Raw genomic sequence first — 15,468 nt, forward strand, 5'->3', positions numbered from 1 at the left:
CACCACAGCGCTGCAGAAATAAACCTCTGGCTGCCCTGGGCTCACAGCTGCAGGGCTGTGGAGCCCGTCTGAGCATCACAAAGAGACAAAGCCCTGCTGCTCTCTTCCATCAGCAGCTGCTGGAGGGCAGCAGCTAGGCGAGGGCATGCCAGTGCTTGATGCTTTTTACCCCTAGAAGTTATCTGACCCAATCTGCAGGAGATCTCACTGGCAGTGTTTGTGACTGATCCATCCTCACACTCTCTGTGAGACGGGCTGCTGTTAGACCTGGGGTACACAGCTCTGGAGAGGTTCAGTGGTGCATCCAGCATCACATGGAGAGTTGGTAGCAGAGCTGGGATGGAGCTGAAGGCTCCCAAGGCTCAGGTTGATGCCCTCATTACCAAATGTTCCCTTATCCGAAGCTTCACCTTCCCCCCACGACCAACTCCACTTCCAGAAGAAGTTTTTGAAAAACTTCCTTTGCTAGGGATGTAAGTTAAATGTGTGAGTGTTTGCTGGGGCACTTAGGGACCTCCAAGGGGAGCTCTCTGTAATGCATCTTTCACACACTTCTTGTTCTATACAATAGTCGTTGGTGAGTTTTGGTGCCCCTTGTCCCACAGAGATCTGCGGAGAAGTGGGCCAGCCCTCCCAGCCTCCTCTGGCATTACATGGCTCCATTTTACAGGTGTGAAAACTGAGGCAGGATTGAGAAGTTGTGACTTGCCTGTTGTTGCCCTCTTCCAGGCAGCACAGTGTGTTCTCTATTTTCCCTGTGGCACAAATAAACTAAATTTTTCTTTCTTCTCATGGAGAGGGCGTCAGTCTGCATGCGCAGTGCATTTCAATGGAGAGCCTTGTTTTCTGATGGCTTCAGCTCTGCTTTGAACCTGCTCCGAATTTCCTCCGGCCTGGCAGTGGGCTGGGAAAATACAGTCGTGGCAGTTTGTGGCACCAAGAGCCTGAGCTCCGTCCCACAGCCTTTGCGTTGGGTTTTATTGCTCAGTGTTTCCTGATTATTATTTTTTTTCTGCAACTTAGCTTGGTTTGTGGCCATCTTTCCCTTGCTAGGAAGGCATAATATGATTTTCCATACAGGTTGGAGAGGGACCAGTGGGAGAAGGCAAGCAGCGGCTGGGAGCCCAGCTCGCTGACTCGCGGCTGGAGGTGGCAGGCGCTGGCATCTGCCACCACTCCTCCCTTCTCCAAGCTGTCCTGTCAACAGGAGCTCTGCTTCCCTTGCAGGCTCTGCACCAAGGAGGTCTGGGGAGCTTGAAATCTGGGAGATTTTATACCGGTTCTTCATCAGATGGTGAAGGCAAGGGTAAAAAACAGCAAGGGAATTGTGCTCTGGTTTTACGTACCTGTGGGTTGCCATCTAGTGCCTGGTCTGGATGGAGGACAGGAGCTTCTCTGCAGGTCCTGGATGGGAGCTAAGGCTGTGGAAGATGGAGGGTGGCAGCCAAGGTCTTGGGATCCCTTGCAAAGCATGTGAGTTGTAGTTAAGTGACAAAGTGTCAGGGTATAGACAGAGCTTGGGTTAATTATAACCTGTGAAGGTTCAGAGCATCTCTAAAGCAGCCTTGCCTGGGAACTGAGCGCCAGCTTTCTCCTTTGAAGCCCACTGGTGGAGCTTCTGCATGCTGGGCTGTGGGTCAGTGTTAGCTTTGGATGACAGTAGTGGGTGCCAGATAGATGGGTGAGCTTAGATGATAATATCTGGCAGCATCAGCTTGGTGATGGTGTGTGCAGAATGACAGCCAAGTTGTACTACCAAGAGAAGAGGAAAAAGGCTCAGGAGCCCTCTCCAGCCCTTCCACCATGACACTGTGTAGTCTCACTGGGGCATGACAGTGCTGGCACCCCAGAGACATGCATCCGGGTGGCCTATAGCCTCACAAGCTGTCCTGGCCATACAAACCAGCATAGTCCCTTGAGCAAATCAGAGGGTTGAGGGTTGTCACTTTTTGGTTTATGGGAGGCAGCTCCTCCAGGCCCTTCCTGAGCAAAACCCACCAGCCATAGCCAAACCGCTAGGCATCCTGCACCCCTTGAGTCCCCACTGGATCATTCGTGTTCTCCAGGAGCTCCTTCCCCCGTGCTTGCTGCTCAGCAGGCAGTGACATCTAGTGTCAGTCCAACACACTGTGTAAAAGCCGCACTGCGTGGGGAATTACTGCCTGGTTTTGCATTTTACCCATTTGTTGGCTGGTGGGAGCAGCTCTGCCTCTCTGCATCTTTCTGGAGCGGTTACCAGGTCACAGTCATCCCTGGTCCTGCTCTTGGGAAGAAACAGAGCTGACTGACCCCTGGGAGTAGAGGATTTGGGGTCTTAGCTTTCACTTACCTGAATTTTAAAAGCTTTCTTTGAGATGAAATGGAAATCTTTGTAAGGGGGTGTTTTGTAAAGGGCTAGGGAGGGCTCAGGACCAACCCCTCCATGCCTGGCACTGTGTCAGAGGGATGGAGAAAAGCAGACCTACCCTGCTGGAGTTCTTCCCTTCCTACTTGGGAAATAGGAAGATGGGAGAGATGGAGAGAAAGCTGCAGAGAGCTGCAGAGAAGGCAGCTGGGCTTGGGGCTGGCTGTCCCGGTACCCTGTGTGGCTCGGGTACTTGCTGGCTGATTGTGCCATCTGTGATGCTGAGAGCTTCACACTGCTCTGCACTCTCTTTTCTCCGTGCAGCCAAGCAGCACTTTTGAAGAGGCTCTTTGAAATGCCCAAGTCCTGATTTTCTAGCAGCAGAATGGTTTGTTTTGGAGGTCTCTCTTTTCTGGGCAAGGAGCAGGAAGACATCAGAGCTGAAACACCATTTCCTTCTCTCTTGGGCTTGAGGTGCTGCCGAAAAACTAAATGGGTTATTTCCAGGTATTTCAAAGGAGAGAAATGGTTTTACTGGCTTCCCTTAAGCTAACTGGTTGGTGGTCTGGTCCTTTCCAAAACTGGCCAAGTAATGGAAGGAGGTGCAGAGGCAGAGGAGTACAGTTTATAGAAAATACTCAAGGAGAGGTGGAGCAGAAGCCTCCCTGGGGAAGGGTCTGATCTGGCTGGCAGCAGTTGGGATTCCAGCCCAAGCTGGTCTTGGGTGTTTGTCTTGCAAGTGGAAGATGGAAATGGGTTTGGAGATGACTTTCCTGTCTCCTGTGCAGAATGTGACTCCCATGTGGTCTGTGTCACTTCAGCAAAGGATGCTCTGTATTCTTTAACTGTTTTCTCAGCTACCCCGAGACAAAAGAACACTGGCTTGGTCAGATATTTTTGCTAGCATCCTTTTTTAAGTGTATTTGTTGAGCTTCTATTTTGCACATTTCTTGGACTTCTTTAGTGATGTTGCTGATGAACTCTTCTGAATCCACACTCAGCTTGGCAAAGAACTCCTGGACAGCAAAATCAGGGAAAATAAACTCAAACCTTTTAAAGAGACATCCATCCCTCTTACTAATCCCCAGAGTTTCCTGGAATCATATGCAATTTTCCTGCCAGTTTGGCAGAGTTCTTTTTATTCAGCTAAATTAAGTTTAAATGTGAGATCAAACCAAGAAATTATTGATTAGGGGATAAAAATAAGAGGTGAGGCAGCAAGGAGAAATTACAGGAGATGCTTGTAGGAAAAAAGGTTAGAAAAGAGGTGGGCAGGAGAATGTCTCTGTTGACATGGCACGGCTGCGGCTGCAGCGAATCCAGCCCTGTCTGCCTCTGTGGAGCTCTGCCAGAAATCCTTGAAAGATAATAACCATTGTATGGGCTTGGAATAAGTATTTTGATGCTGCTAAAAGAGGGTTTTGGCCAAAGGAGATTCATTTATAACCAAAGAGTGAAGTTTATTGGGAATGAGTGGAGACTGATCAGCGAAACTTTCACTTCTTAGCTGAGTGACATTTTAAAAATGAAAAAGAGGACATGAGGTGGGGAGAGAGAGCTGGACTGGAGGACAGAAACAATTTTGCTTTGGATGAGTTGAAGGCTATTGGCGATTAGAGATTTTTTAAAATAGTGTTCCTTTTATAAGGACAATCTAACCTGATTTTAAGCGGAAAATATTCTTTGTTATTTCTTCTTTCCTTTTAAGCTTTTCCAAAGAGAAAGAAAAAGATCTTTAAAATATAAAAGTTGAACGCATCAATTGTGTAATTAATCATCAGTGATTTGGCACTAAAAATGGACTTAGAAGTTCCTCATAAATTTTTCTCTAAGTTCATTACTACTTTAGTCTAAATTATTTCTTAATTACTTCTTTGAACATATATTAGACAAATATTTTTTTTAAAAAGATACATCAAATTTAGTAATACATTTTTCATGTCTGCAGTTACTCTAGATATGCTGCAGAATGGTATGCGTATAATGATAGCCCTAGTCTCTGTCTACACATCATACAAAGCTTTGAGCAGCAAATGCTTTACAGCTGGGAAAGGTGTTTTCTTCGGCTGGGAGAAGCGCTCCACTTTAACGCACCAAAACCTTCCAGTCTGGAGTCTGGATGGAGTTTGGAGAGAGGCTCTTCTAAGGTCTAGTAATGGAGGAATGGCAAAATTAAGTTGAAAAAAAGCTGAAAATTGTGTTTTCTTTCTCTAGGGATCTTTCCAATAACAAGATCAGTGGTTTAGATGTTCAGATATTCGAAAGCCTGACTTCTCTGGCAAAACTGTAAGTAGACGCTGTGCCCTTACCGGTCCTCTGGCTCACTGTGCACATTTGAGCTGGTACCTAGAATGCATGCTTGTGTTTCATCAGTTAGCCTTGTTCTTGCTTGACCTCATCTGTTGAGCCCCAGATAGATGTGTCCATGGGCTCCTTCCTCAAGGTGTTTAGCTGCGCATTCCGGTGATTCACTTACTGGCATTTAGAGAGTTGGGCAGGATTTGACCCACTCTACTGCTAGATGGAGAGGAGATCAAGACAAGGGAATGAGATTTGTTGCAAGATGTGTGTTAGTACATGGAAAATTATGATAAAGCTGTGGTGTCCAAATCCCGCTTATCTTCTGAGGGAATTGGGTATTGAATCTGAGGGTCCTTTCAGGAGCCCAGCACTAGTGGGGGAAAGGCCTGATGTCCCATTGCTCCCCACAGCCTGAGCTGTCTCAAAAACTGCCCAGACTCTGTGGACCAGGAGAAGAGGAGAGCTTTGACCATTAGCAAACTCACTGGTACAGCTGCTGATCAGATGAGTTTGCACTGTTACTTGCTGATGGTTCATAGAGAAGAGTAACTGGTTTTTTTGGGGGTTGTTTTTTTTTTTTTTAATGGACTGTCAGATAAAAAAAGGCACCAGTACAGCCAAAAACCAAACCCAAAACCTGCTTTGGTGGTTTCAGCTGAGTAGCTGGCAGCCTGGACAGCCTACCATCTTCACACCTCAAAAATCTCCTAAAAGGAGGACTTATGGAAGGACTTGGAATGCTGGAACTGGACTTGACCACAGAAACAGGCCACCTAGAGAGGTTGTGGAGTCTCCATCCTTGGAGATACACAAAAGCAGTCTGGACATGGTCCTGGGCAGTCCAGTCTAGGTGACCCTGCTTGAGCAGAGGGGTTGGACCAGATGACTTCCAGAGGTCCCTTCCAACCTCAGTCATGCTGTGATTCTGTGGCTTAGTGTCTGGTTGGCCATTTTGCTATCATATGCATGTGGCTTTTGAGACTCAAGGTGCTCAGAGGGTAACTAGTACCGAAGCAGAGCTTGGGACAGAGGTTGATCCTGTATGTTGGTCAGGAAGTTGTTACCAGCATGATGAACTTTGCTTTTAATTTTCCCTCTTTTACAGAGATATAAGCCACAACAAGATTTCTACATTAGAAGATGGAATATTTGATAATTTATTTAATTTAAGTGAAATGTAAGTTCATTCTCTTTGTTTCCCAGTTCTTTACTTAGACCTTTCCTTGAAACAACTTTTCCCTTCCCGGTTGGGTGGGATGCAACACTCTCTTGGGGAGATCTGCAGCACGTACACAACCAAGCGGCTGCCTTTTGGACTGTCTGCAGTTTCTTCCTCAAGCTGTGTCCTGCTCCTGGCTCCTGTTGGTGTCCTTCAAGCCTAACCTCTTCCCAGACTTTGCTTGTGTTGCCTGAATATCTCCACCCTCTGCCACTGCCTTCTTGGCTTCCCTGCTTCTCTCCCACACCATCTCTGCTGAGGTTCTGTGCTCCAGGTCACAGTTACTGTTCCTGTTTGTATGGTCACGCCTTGGGATTGGGGGATCTAACGAAAAGGGCAGTGACCTGAAAACTGGGAGACCCTGACTGAGGTGTCTAAGTCACTTGAAGACACGTGAAGATGTTCTCCCTAAGTGATTCAAATTCTTAGGTTTATAGTGGTTTTCAATTGAAGTAATTAAAATCTGTGCTGTTACATGAAGGGAGGCGAGGGGAAGCCACATATTTCCAGGCGAGATACATGAAGTCACAGCGCAGAATGGCTGTTCTGTATCTGAATGAGCCAAAGGATTAACCCCATGCAATCACTCTTGGCAAGCAAGAAAAAAGCTCAACCGCACATTCTCTCTGAAGACAAGACACAAAGGGCATTTTCAGCTCTGCGTTTTTGCTTACAAGTGGCACTGAAAAGGCACAAAGGATCCAGGCTAGGTCTAAGTGAGTCTGTCCCTGCTAAGGCTGGCCGGCAAAGTGGTGCTTTCAGTGTAAAAATCCTGGGTTCGGCCCCTGCGGCAGCCCAGCCCAGCTGGCGTCAGCTAAACAAACAGCTTTCCATCTCTGTCCTATTCGCAGCTGAATGCCAAAGGCTGTAATTTGGATCAAGCTTAGCTGCAATTAAAGTTTCCATCTTTTCATTAAACTGCCACATGGAAAGATTATCATTGACTTTGCATTTCTTTTTTGACAGATCAATTTTATTCTCTTAGCTATTTTTTAATGGAGCTGTAAATAGTCTCCCTTAGCTGGAGAGACTGCCATTACATCCAATGGCTGTTAGATGGCAGACTATTTTAAATATAAGATTGTGTCTGTAATTTGCTTCTAATTGCAACAATTATTTGTAGAGTGCAAAAAGTACTTGGAGTACTTGCCTAATTCTAGCCTCTAGAAAAATCATGTTAATTATTGCTTGATTCCCTATTCATTAACTGCACTCACGATTCTTTCTGAAGCATTTCAGTGGAGTGGCACAGATGGGAACAGTGAGGGATCTGCACGCTGCTGTAATTAACACTGAGCACATGTCAAGTTAATGCCTAACTTTTGTCTGATCTCCCTGTTACAGAAACTTAAGTTGGAATCCATTTGTTTGTGACTGCAAACTTTCCTGGTTGCCCCGTTGGGTGGAAGACAGAAAAGTGAGAGTTATTCAGGCATCAGATACGAGATGTGCCCACCCTCCTGAGGTGGCAAACCTTTCCCTCTTCGATGTCTTGTTCATCAATGCTACTTGCGGTAAGAAAACACTACAGGCTGTGGTGGGGGAGATGACTAAACCGCTGGAAATGCTGGGCCCAAGGGCAGCTGGGGATCACATCTAGACCTCTTTAGACCTCAAGTCACCAGTTCTAATCTAATTAAGCAAATAACGGTAGCGTATGACTGTACCCTGATGCCTTAAGGATTGCGTAGGTCACACCAGGGCTGAGATCAGCAAACTCATTACAGACCAAGCTTCAGGCAGCCATCAGATGACACTAGCTCCATGACCTTCAGCCTTAGGCTTTCATTCTCTCAAGCTTTTAACACTGACTTTAAGCAGTGAAATCTCATTGGAGTTGATGGGATCTGAAGACATGCTAAGTTGAATCTTTGCTGGTAACAGTGCTCCACGGCAGGAGTGTTAAATGAATGCTGCCCCAATCTATAGCCCGTCTCCTGCTCCGGGTGCATTTTTCTGACCGCTTTGGCTAGCAGAAACATCAGGCAGTGTTTAACTGAGGGGTGGGAAGGGGGACCCCTAAGAAAACTAGTCCTGCCTGGATGCTCAGCTCTTCTGAGTAAGAGAGAGAGAGGGAGAGCAAGTGCTCCCCCTGATAGGCATCAGGCATCTCCTTCAATGCACGACGAGAGGATGCAGTGATGAGGGCTGAGGGAACCAGAGCTGGTGGGAGCCAGCCTGGTGAAGTGCAGTGCGCCCCCAGGGCCAAAACCCGGGTGGTGGTTGCTCTGCTTTCCCCAGCAAAGTTACCCCAGCCTTGCAGCATCTCGCCAGTGCACTGTTTGCCTGGTGCTGGAATTACCAAGGGGAATAACACCGGCACTGTTATTCCCCTTGATAATTAGTTGTTCCCCACTTGAACTACTTTAAGTTAGTGTGGAAACAATAATGTAAAGCTGTCTTCTGGGTAATTCAGTGTAATGGGAGTAGGCTGGGGACAGCCTACCAGCTACTGACAGTTGTTACTGGCCAGCAGGGAGTGACTAGTATGACCAGACTGATGTTAAAAAGCAAAGTAGTTCCCATGCTGTGGTCCTCCTCACGGGACTTTTCTTAAGAAAAGTGGCTTAGCGTTTGCAGGAAGGCCATGCAGAAAGCTGGACAGTTGGGCGGATTTGGTGTGGGAAGATCACGCAAGGCTGGAGCTGTTGAGATGTTTGGGGGGAGATGTTGTAGCAACCAGCAGAAACAGAGGAGCAAACATGGCTTGACTGCGTGGGCAGAGCTGGAGATGAGGCCAGGCAGTCCCAGCTGGGCTGCGGCTGTGCACGTGGCAGAGGCCCTGCCTGTGTCTTTGTGGCTGAGAAATATCCCACCCCTTGCAAGCCGGTGAAGGGGAAGTAAATTCAAGAGAATGAGGTGTTGCTCTGGGAATGGGGCTGTTGTGGCTGCCAACGTTGTATGTGCCTGCGTGTCCATGCACATGTGTGTTTGTGCTCCCTGTAGCCAGGCATGTGTTATTTCTGTGCCTGCTTCCCATGAAAGCATACATGTGCATCCTTCCACACCCCTTGGGTGCAGGCTGTGTGTGGCATTGCCCTCTTTTCTATCACCAGATTTTGCCTGCAAGTGGATGGGAAGCCCTTGGCTCTCCCCAAGGAGGAAGGTGGCTGCAGTGTCTGCCCAGCTCCAGCGTGGGCTTGATGGAGAGTCCGGTGGCATTTCCGCTATGCCCCCAATGTGCCACTCTGTCCAGCTGTGTTTGGTTATAGACTTGTTGCTGGATGCCTCGGGCAGCATGTAGTGAAACGTGCTGCACCAGACCAAACCAAGGTACAGCCAAGGGACAACCTTTTGTCTTGGTCTTACTTGGTGGCTAGTCCTTTGGGCTCCTTTGAGGGTCAGACTCAGGAGCTCCATGTCCCATGGGACTGCCAGGCTCTCCAAAGACCCCTTTTATCTGATGAGCGTTGCTGCTCTATAAATCTGTGCAATTGGCTTGTTATTTGTCATCATTAATTAGCACAAAGAGTTTGGAAAGCGTTTCTGAGGCATTAAAGACTTCCCAGGCAAGTCTCAAAAAGGAAATGCTTGGAGTAGGAGCTGTCCAGGAGAAGTCCATTCCCAGGGGTGTGGGGTGGTGTCTCTTGGAGGGTTTCACGAAGCCATGGCTTCACAGTGTCAATTTACAAGAGGATCTTCTGTTCTTTCCCCAGGAGCTCAATACATAACGTGTCTGACAAGCAACCACACAGAAGGAGCTGAACTTGTCATTCTCTTCACGTCTGTTCACCCTGGGAACCTCAGCGAGGAGACCTGCAGTGCCCTCTGTAATGCCGAAGACCAGGAATATGGAGGTTTCAGCACCCAGGGGCAGTGTTTGTGTGGTACTGCCCATGAAACAAACTCTTCCTCCAGTTGTTTGCCATTTTGCACTGAGCATTTGTCCGGGCAGTTCTGTGGTGGCCCATCACTCATCCCCTCTCCCTTCCAGGCACAGCTGCCTGTTTCTTTCACAGGACTTCAGCCCAGGTACAGCCTACACCAGGCTGTGCTCTTCAATGTCAGTATTCCCATTGCTGTCAGCACTTTACTGTGGGAATTTGGGGACCAGACAGAGGTTCTCAACACCACTGGAAATGCAGCTGTCCACGTATATACCTTACCTGGGCAGTACAATGTCAGTGCCACCATCTTTGTGGGCACCAAGGTCTTACACCTGCAGGCAGAAATTGAGGTGGTGGCTTCACCCCAACAGTTAGAACTGCAATGTCCTTCTTTGGTCAAGACAAATGAGAGTCTGGACATATGGATCCGCAACAGAGGTGGCACTGGCCTTGCAGTGTTGTACGGTATCACCACAGAGGCTGGAGAGCTGGGCAGAGGTAAGCAAGGTTGGCTGGGTGGGTGCTGGGCAAGGAAGGGGTGGCACTGAGTCCTGGGCCTTCCCTTTCCATTCCTTCTCAATGAGGAGTAAGGGATGACTCCTTTAGGCACTCCTTGCTCCCCTGACTGACCAGACAGTGTTTTGCACTGTCCTGGGCCAAGAAGGTGACTGCACAGAGTGCAATTCAACAGCAAAGGGGATTTATGGGCTATGAGAAGGATGGGATGTTCCTGGAGCCTCACTCCCCAGATTAGGTTGGGCTGTGTGAGCCCCTAGAAAGGACATAGAATCATAGAATGGTTTAGGTTGGAAAGGACCATGAAGATCATCAACTTCCAACCCCCCTGCCATAGACAGGGACACCTCCCACTAGACCAGGTTGCCCAAGGCCACATCCAGCCTGGCCTTGAACACCTCCAGGGATGGGGCCTCAACAACCTCTCTGGGCAACCTTTTCCAGTGCCTTACCACCCTCAGAGTGAAAAACTTCCTAATGTTTAATCTGAACCTGCCCTCTTCCAGTTTAAAGCCATTCCCCCTTGTCCTATCGCTACATGCCCTTGTAAAAAGTCCTTCCCCAGCTCTGCTGTAGGCCCCCTTTAAGTACTGGAAGGCCGCAATAAGATCTCCCCAGAGCCTTCTCTTCTCCAGGCTGAACAGCCCCAACTCTTTCAGCCTCTCCTCATAGGAGAGATGCTCTAGCCCTCTGATCATCCTTGTGGCTCTCCTCTGGACACGCTCCAGCAGGTCCATGTCCTTCTTATGTTGGGGACATCATGCTTGTGTTCTTCTACCTCCTGCAGCAGTTCACCCCATGTGTCCTCCTGATGGCTTGGTTTTCCCGGGCAATAACCACTGCTATCAGCTGGTGGTGGAGAAGGCTGAGTGGCTGGAAGCCCAGCAGCACTGCCAGGAACATGGCAACGGAGAGCTGGCTTTTGTGAGCAGCCCCGAGATTCAGAGCTTCTTGGTTGCTCACGTCATCAGGTAAGAGAGGAGGGTAAGGGTTAAGATTTCCTAGGGACTGGTCTTGTGTTCCTGGGGTCACATCTGCAGGGGTGTCAGGGTGGGGGGTCCTGCCGAGCCTGGCAGCAGGCAGCCCTGTGCAGCCAGTCCAGTTGGAGAGACACATTGGTCTAGGCTGAGCATGAGGAGATGGTATGGGTGAGGCTGCTGAGCAAAGAGGAGGAATAAGCAGAGCTTGAGCCCTTGCTGAACTTGGCTTCTTTGCTTAATGGCTGTGGAGGGAAGAAGGGGATTGGGGCAGAAAGGCTGGAAGACAGAACTGGGAATTGTGGGATTGCTGCTGATGGGCATCTTTTACCCTACATTTGTGCCTGTGGGTGCATCTGAAATGGTGGAGAGAGGTGCAGGGTCAGGAGCAAACGGAGCTGGGATGAGCAGACCTTCCACCTTGGATTTCAGCAAAATTTGCAGACTCAGGTTGGATGGTGGAGGGGGTCAGATGCTTGAGTCCAAAGGAAGTTTGGCTGCCAGGCAGGGCCTGAGGGTGACCTTGCAACCAATTCCCTCCATCAGCAGAATTACAGCTGGATTGTCCCATGCATGACACTATGGCATCCAGCAACCACTCTAGCAAAGCACAAACCAATGCTGCAATCCTGCCTCCCAGCTGGGATCCTGCACCCTCCCAGACATGGCTGCAGCATGAAGCCCAGACCTCTTCCACTCTTCTTTCACATCCTGAGAAGGAGCAGCGCTCCTCTCTGAGTGTCAGGCTCCAGCAGCATCTGTTCTACCTCAGGACTTGGGCTTTATAAACAGAGAGCACTGAAAGTGTCAGCCTTTGATTAAATCCGCCCCTCTAAGTGCCCTTTCTACAACCAGCCGTCTTGGGGGGAGGACGGCCATGAGAGCTCTCAGGGGCCTGACAGCTCTTGTCAGAGCTCCCAGATGCAGATGTTGGAGATTGCCTCTTAATAAACACAGCCCAGAAAGCACATGTGAAGGGAGCAGCTGCTGGTGACGTAGGCTTCGAACAGTCCTGCTGAAGGTCTGACAACCCCTTCTTCCCGAACTTGTATCCTTGCCCTGTTCCCTTCACATTGGGATTTATCCTGAGATTGCAAACATGTGGTCCCTGCTCCGGGGAAGAGGAGGCTGTCCCTTCCCGCGGGTTAGGGACTGGTGACTTGGTGCGCTGATTTATCAGGCATTGCGTGCCGGGCTTTTGATGGACTGCAGCGCAAGGAAATCATGAGACCTCAGAAGGGAACGAGCCGCCCAAGCTGTTTCCCAGCTGCTGCCCCATGTTGCTCTCCTCCCCAGCCCCCTTTATTTCATGTATTTATTTTATTACTCCATTCAGATAAACATGAATGAGGCAGTTCCAGGATGCGATTTCCCTGGTGATAAAAGACAAATCAACCGAGCCGCAGGTTTTTGGAACATGCAGCCTCCATAGTTTCTTGTGGGAAAAGGACAGAAGCAGAAATCTGTTTCCCATTAGAGCATGCAGCAGTGAGGACCGTTCTCTCCTCTCCTTCACTCCTGTCGTTTGATGGCCTCCCTAGGAGCAGTGTGTGCTGAGCTGGTCCCCTCCCACCTCCAGAAGCAGTGCTCCAGCCCACACCCCTTCCAGGGGATCACGCCTTCCCCTCTGAGGCAGCGCAGGGAGCCCCTCTCCCCTTCCAAGCCTCCTCAGGCTTCGTTCTGCTCCTGCTGTCCTGAGCAAGGCAGCCTGGTCCTTCCTCAAAGGCAGAAGGATGCTCACATCTTGCTTCAAAAAAGGATGCCTAGAGTCCCCTTGTTCCTCTCTGCAAGGTAATGGGCCAAGCAGTGGGGCAGGGGTGGGAAAGAAGCCAGCCAGCCTTTTTCTTTTTTTTTTTTTTTTTTTTTGGTGGCTTGCAGTTAGATCATAGCTGGAATTAGAAAAGGAAAATCTCTATCAAGTTTTACTGATGGCAGCAAGGAGGCGGTTTCCTAGCCTGTTCTCCCTAATCCCCTGCCAGTGGTTCAGGAGCACAACGCAGCGGTTATTTAATTTTTAATCTTATTTGCTATGAAAACTACTGATTCATGGAATGGTTATTTTCGTTGTCGTTTTTCAGCATGACCTCATTAATCATTTCATCTGGTGTGAGCCTAGTGGTGGAGAGACACCAATTATCTTCCTCTGCTTTTTGCAGAGCAGTTGTACCACCCTGGGAGCACACTGGAGCGAAGGGGCAAGGCCGTAGCAGAACTGATTGCAACCCGCAGGAGGGAGCGTGGAGAAGGAGCTGGGGACTTTGAGGATGCATGATGAGGCTGTTTTACCCCCAGAAGTTAATATAGAACAAATGCTTCACTTTCTGCTGGGTGCGATTAGAAACAGTTGTCCAGGCTGTTTGTGGCTATGAAAGACCGCTCAGTACTTTCCACCAGAATCTCTGCTGGGATTCAACCAGTTTCTAAATGTGAAAGGAACATTCATCTTCCTAAAGTGATCCTGGCAGTTTCTTGTGTATGTGGGGTTCATCTGCCTGCAGCTCTTTGGCCTCCGCTGCCAGTGTCTTATCCCCCCATAGCTGCTGCCTTTCGATGGCGGCTGAGGCGTGGGTGATCTCCCAGCAGCTGCATCAAAGATCCCCCAATTTGAATAGGAGCTCCCTTACTTGGCACCATCTGAGGTTTAATCCTCCACTTTCTACTTGCAGTGGAGAATTGACTAGTGGTAAATTCCGCAGGTCTGCAGAAATAAAGCAAAAGTTTTCTAAAAGATGCAGCTATTTCAGACAGTTTTGTATGACCCTACCATTCCTCTTAGGTCGTGACTCGATACGGGCTTAAAAGTGTCTGTGAGGGTCATTCAGACTGCAGTGCAGGCAGCTCCTTTTAACAGACTGCTCTCCTAAGAGGGGTCTGAGGTTCAAGTCAACCTGCTGATACTCCTTAGTTTGCAGATAGTCTCACTTCCCTGTACTGTGTAGGGTTTACTCCTCCATGGGAGAGCTGGTCTTAGCCCTTCCAGCACCTGAGAGTGGCCCTCAGCCCTCCATCCCCACTGCAAGGGGAAGCCAGGCGGCATGGTGATATTAATAAACATATGGGTATGAAGGAAGCAACTCCACCTTGGGGAAGCAGAAGATGTGCAACTGGAGGGACTGCTGGGAATTTCTGAAAGCAATAAAACCTCAAGGTTCTCTTCTCCAGCCAGTGTCATCTCATTACCCTCTCTGATATCTTTGTGCTGTACCAGTTGTGGCTGGTATGAGTCAGTGCTTACCAGTATGTCATGAGCTCAGTGGTGCTGATGGAGCCTTTAACTGGTTCCTCTTGTAACTTGAGTGAGAGGCTGGCATTTTGGGAATGGAGTGACTCAAGTTGTGGGGCAGTGATCATCAAGGGTCTGACTCAGCTGCACACAGTGACCCCCTGAGCTGCTTCTCCCTCCCAGTTCTGCTGCACTGTAGTGCTGGTGTTGATTGCTCTGTCTGGATCCTTTTGGCTCAGCTGTCCCCTCAGTATATCAGAGGGCAGGTGGATTTCTGTAGCCCTTAGGACAGAAGTTTGAAGGGCTGGTAGACAGCAGGATGGTGCGCCATGAAGGAGCTGTTATTGAAGAGCCAAGTTTTGGTGGTAGAATGGACACTGAAATCCTTTAGTAACTAAAAGGCTCCATTAAATGCAGTCTGTGACACCCAGATTAAGCTGCTGTTGTTAAGATTATTATTTTCATAGAGAACGATAGATGGCATCTGTCCCAGATCTTTCTAATACTCATGATTTCCTGAAATCACCCCCCCCCCCCCTTGGGTTTTTTGTTTTTTGAAGGAGCCTCGATGTCTGGATTGGATTCAATGATTTTGCAAGCACTGGAGCGCAGCAAAGAGGTGAAGGATTTAATCTGGAGAGCTGTCAGAACTGGCTGCCAGGAGAACCCCATCCGTCAAACGCTGACCACTGTGTCCGGATGGGCCCAACGGGCCAGTGTAACACAGACCTGTGCATGGCTAAGCACAGCTACGTCTGCGAGTACAAGCCAAAAGGTGGGCTCTGCTTCTCTCCCGCTGTCCACTGGCATCGTGGGCAGGTGGGCATCCTGCTCACTGGCACATGCCAAAGCAAAATAGGGCTGCGTGGAGGGGGTCATCCAGAGCATAATCCCAGATCAAGTGGGACTGGCAACAACCACAATACTCCCAACAGAGGCCTGACTGATAAACTTTCAGAAACTTGGCCTCGGCTCAAAGGGAAGAATTTGGTCCACTCCAATCTTTGCCGTCAATAGAAGTAGAGAAGGGCGAAGCTCTGAGGCAGAGCTTTGGAAATAGC

The 15,468-nt window shown here is 49.0% G+C and overlaps 1 protein-coding gene across 1 annotated transcript in view; it reads left to right on the top strand.

Moving 5' to 3' along the window:
- Positions 1 to 15,468, top strand: part of PKD1 (polycystin 1, transient receptor potential channel interacting) — a gene marked incomplete at both ends in the record, with an annotated part of 96,062 nt that overhangs the window by 37,156 nt on the left and 43,438 nt on the right. Inside the window, 6 exons of the mRNA XM_082490521.1 lie at positions 4,559 to 4,630; positions 5,751 to 5,822; positions 7,209 to 7,378; positions 9,521 to 10,189; positions 10,995 to 11,178; positions 14,968 to 15,182. Coding sequence (XP_082346647.1) covers positions 4,559 to 4,630; positions 5,751 to 5,822; positions 7,209 to 7,378; positions 9,521 to 10,189; positions 10,995 to 11,178; positions 14,968 to 15,182 — 1,382 coding nt within the window. The remainder of the gene's footprint in view (positions 1 to 4,558; positions 4,631 to 5,750; positions 5,823 to 7,208; positions 7,379 to 9,520; positions 10,190 to 10,994; positions 11,179 to 14,967; positions 15,183 to 15,468) is intronic.

The sequence above is a fragment of the Vanellus vanellus genome (genome assembly GCF_965231255.1).
Source record: "Vanellus vanellus genome assembly, chromosome: 14".
Lineage (NCBI taxonomy): Eukaryota > Metazoa > Chordata > Aves > Charadriiformes > Charadriidae > Vanellus > Vanellus vanellus.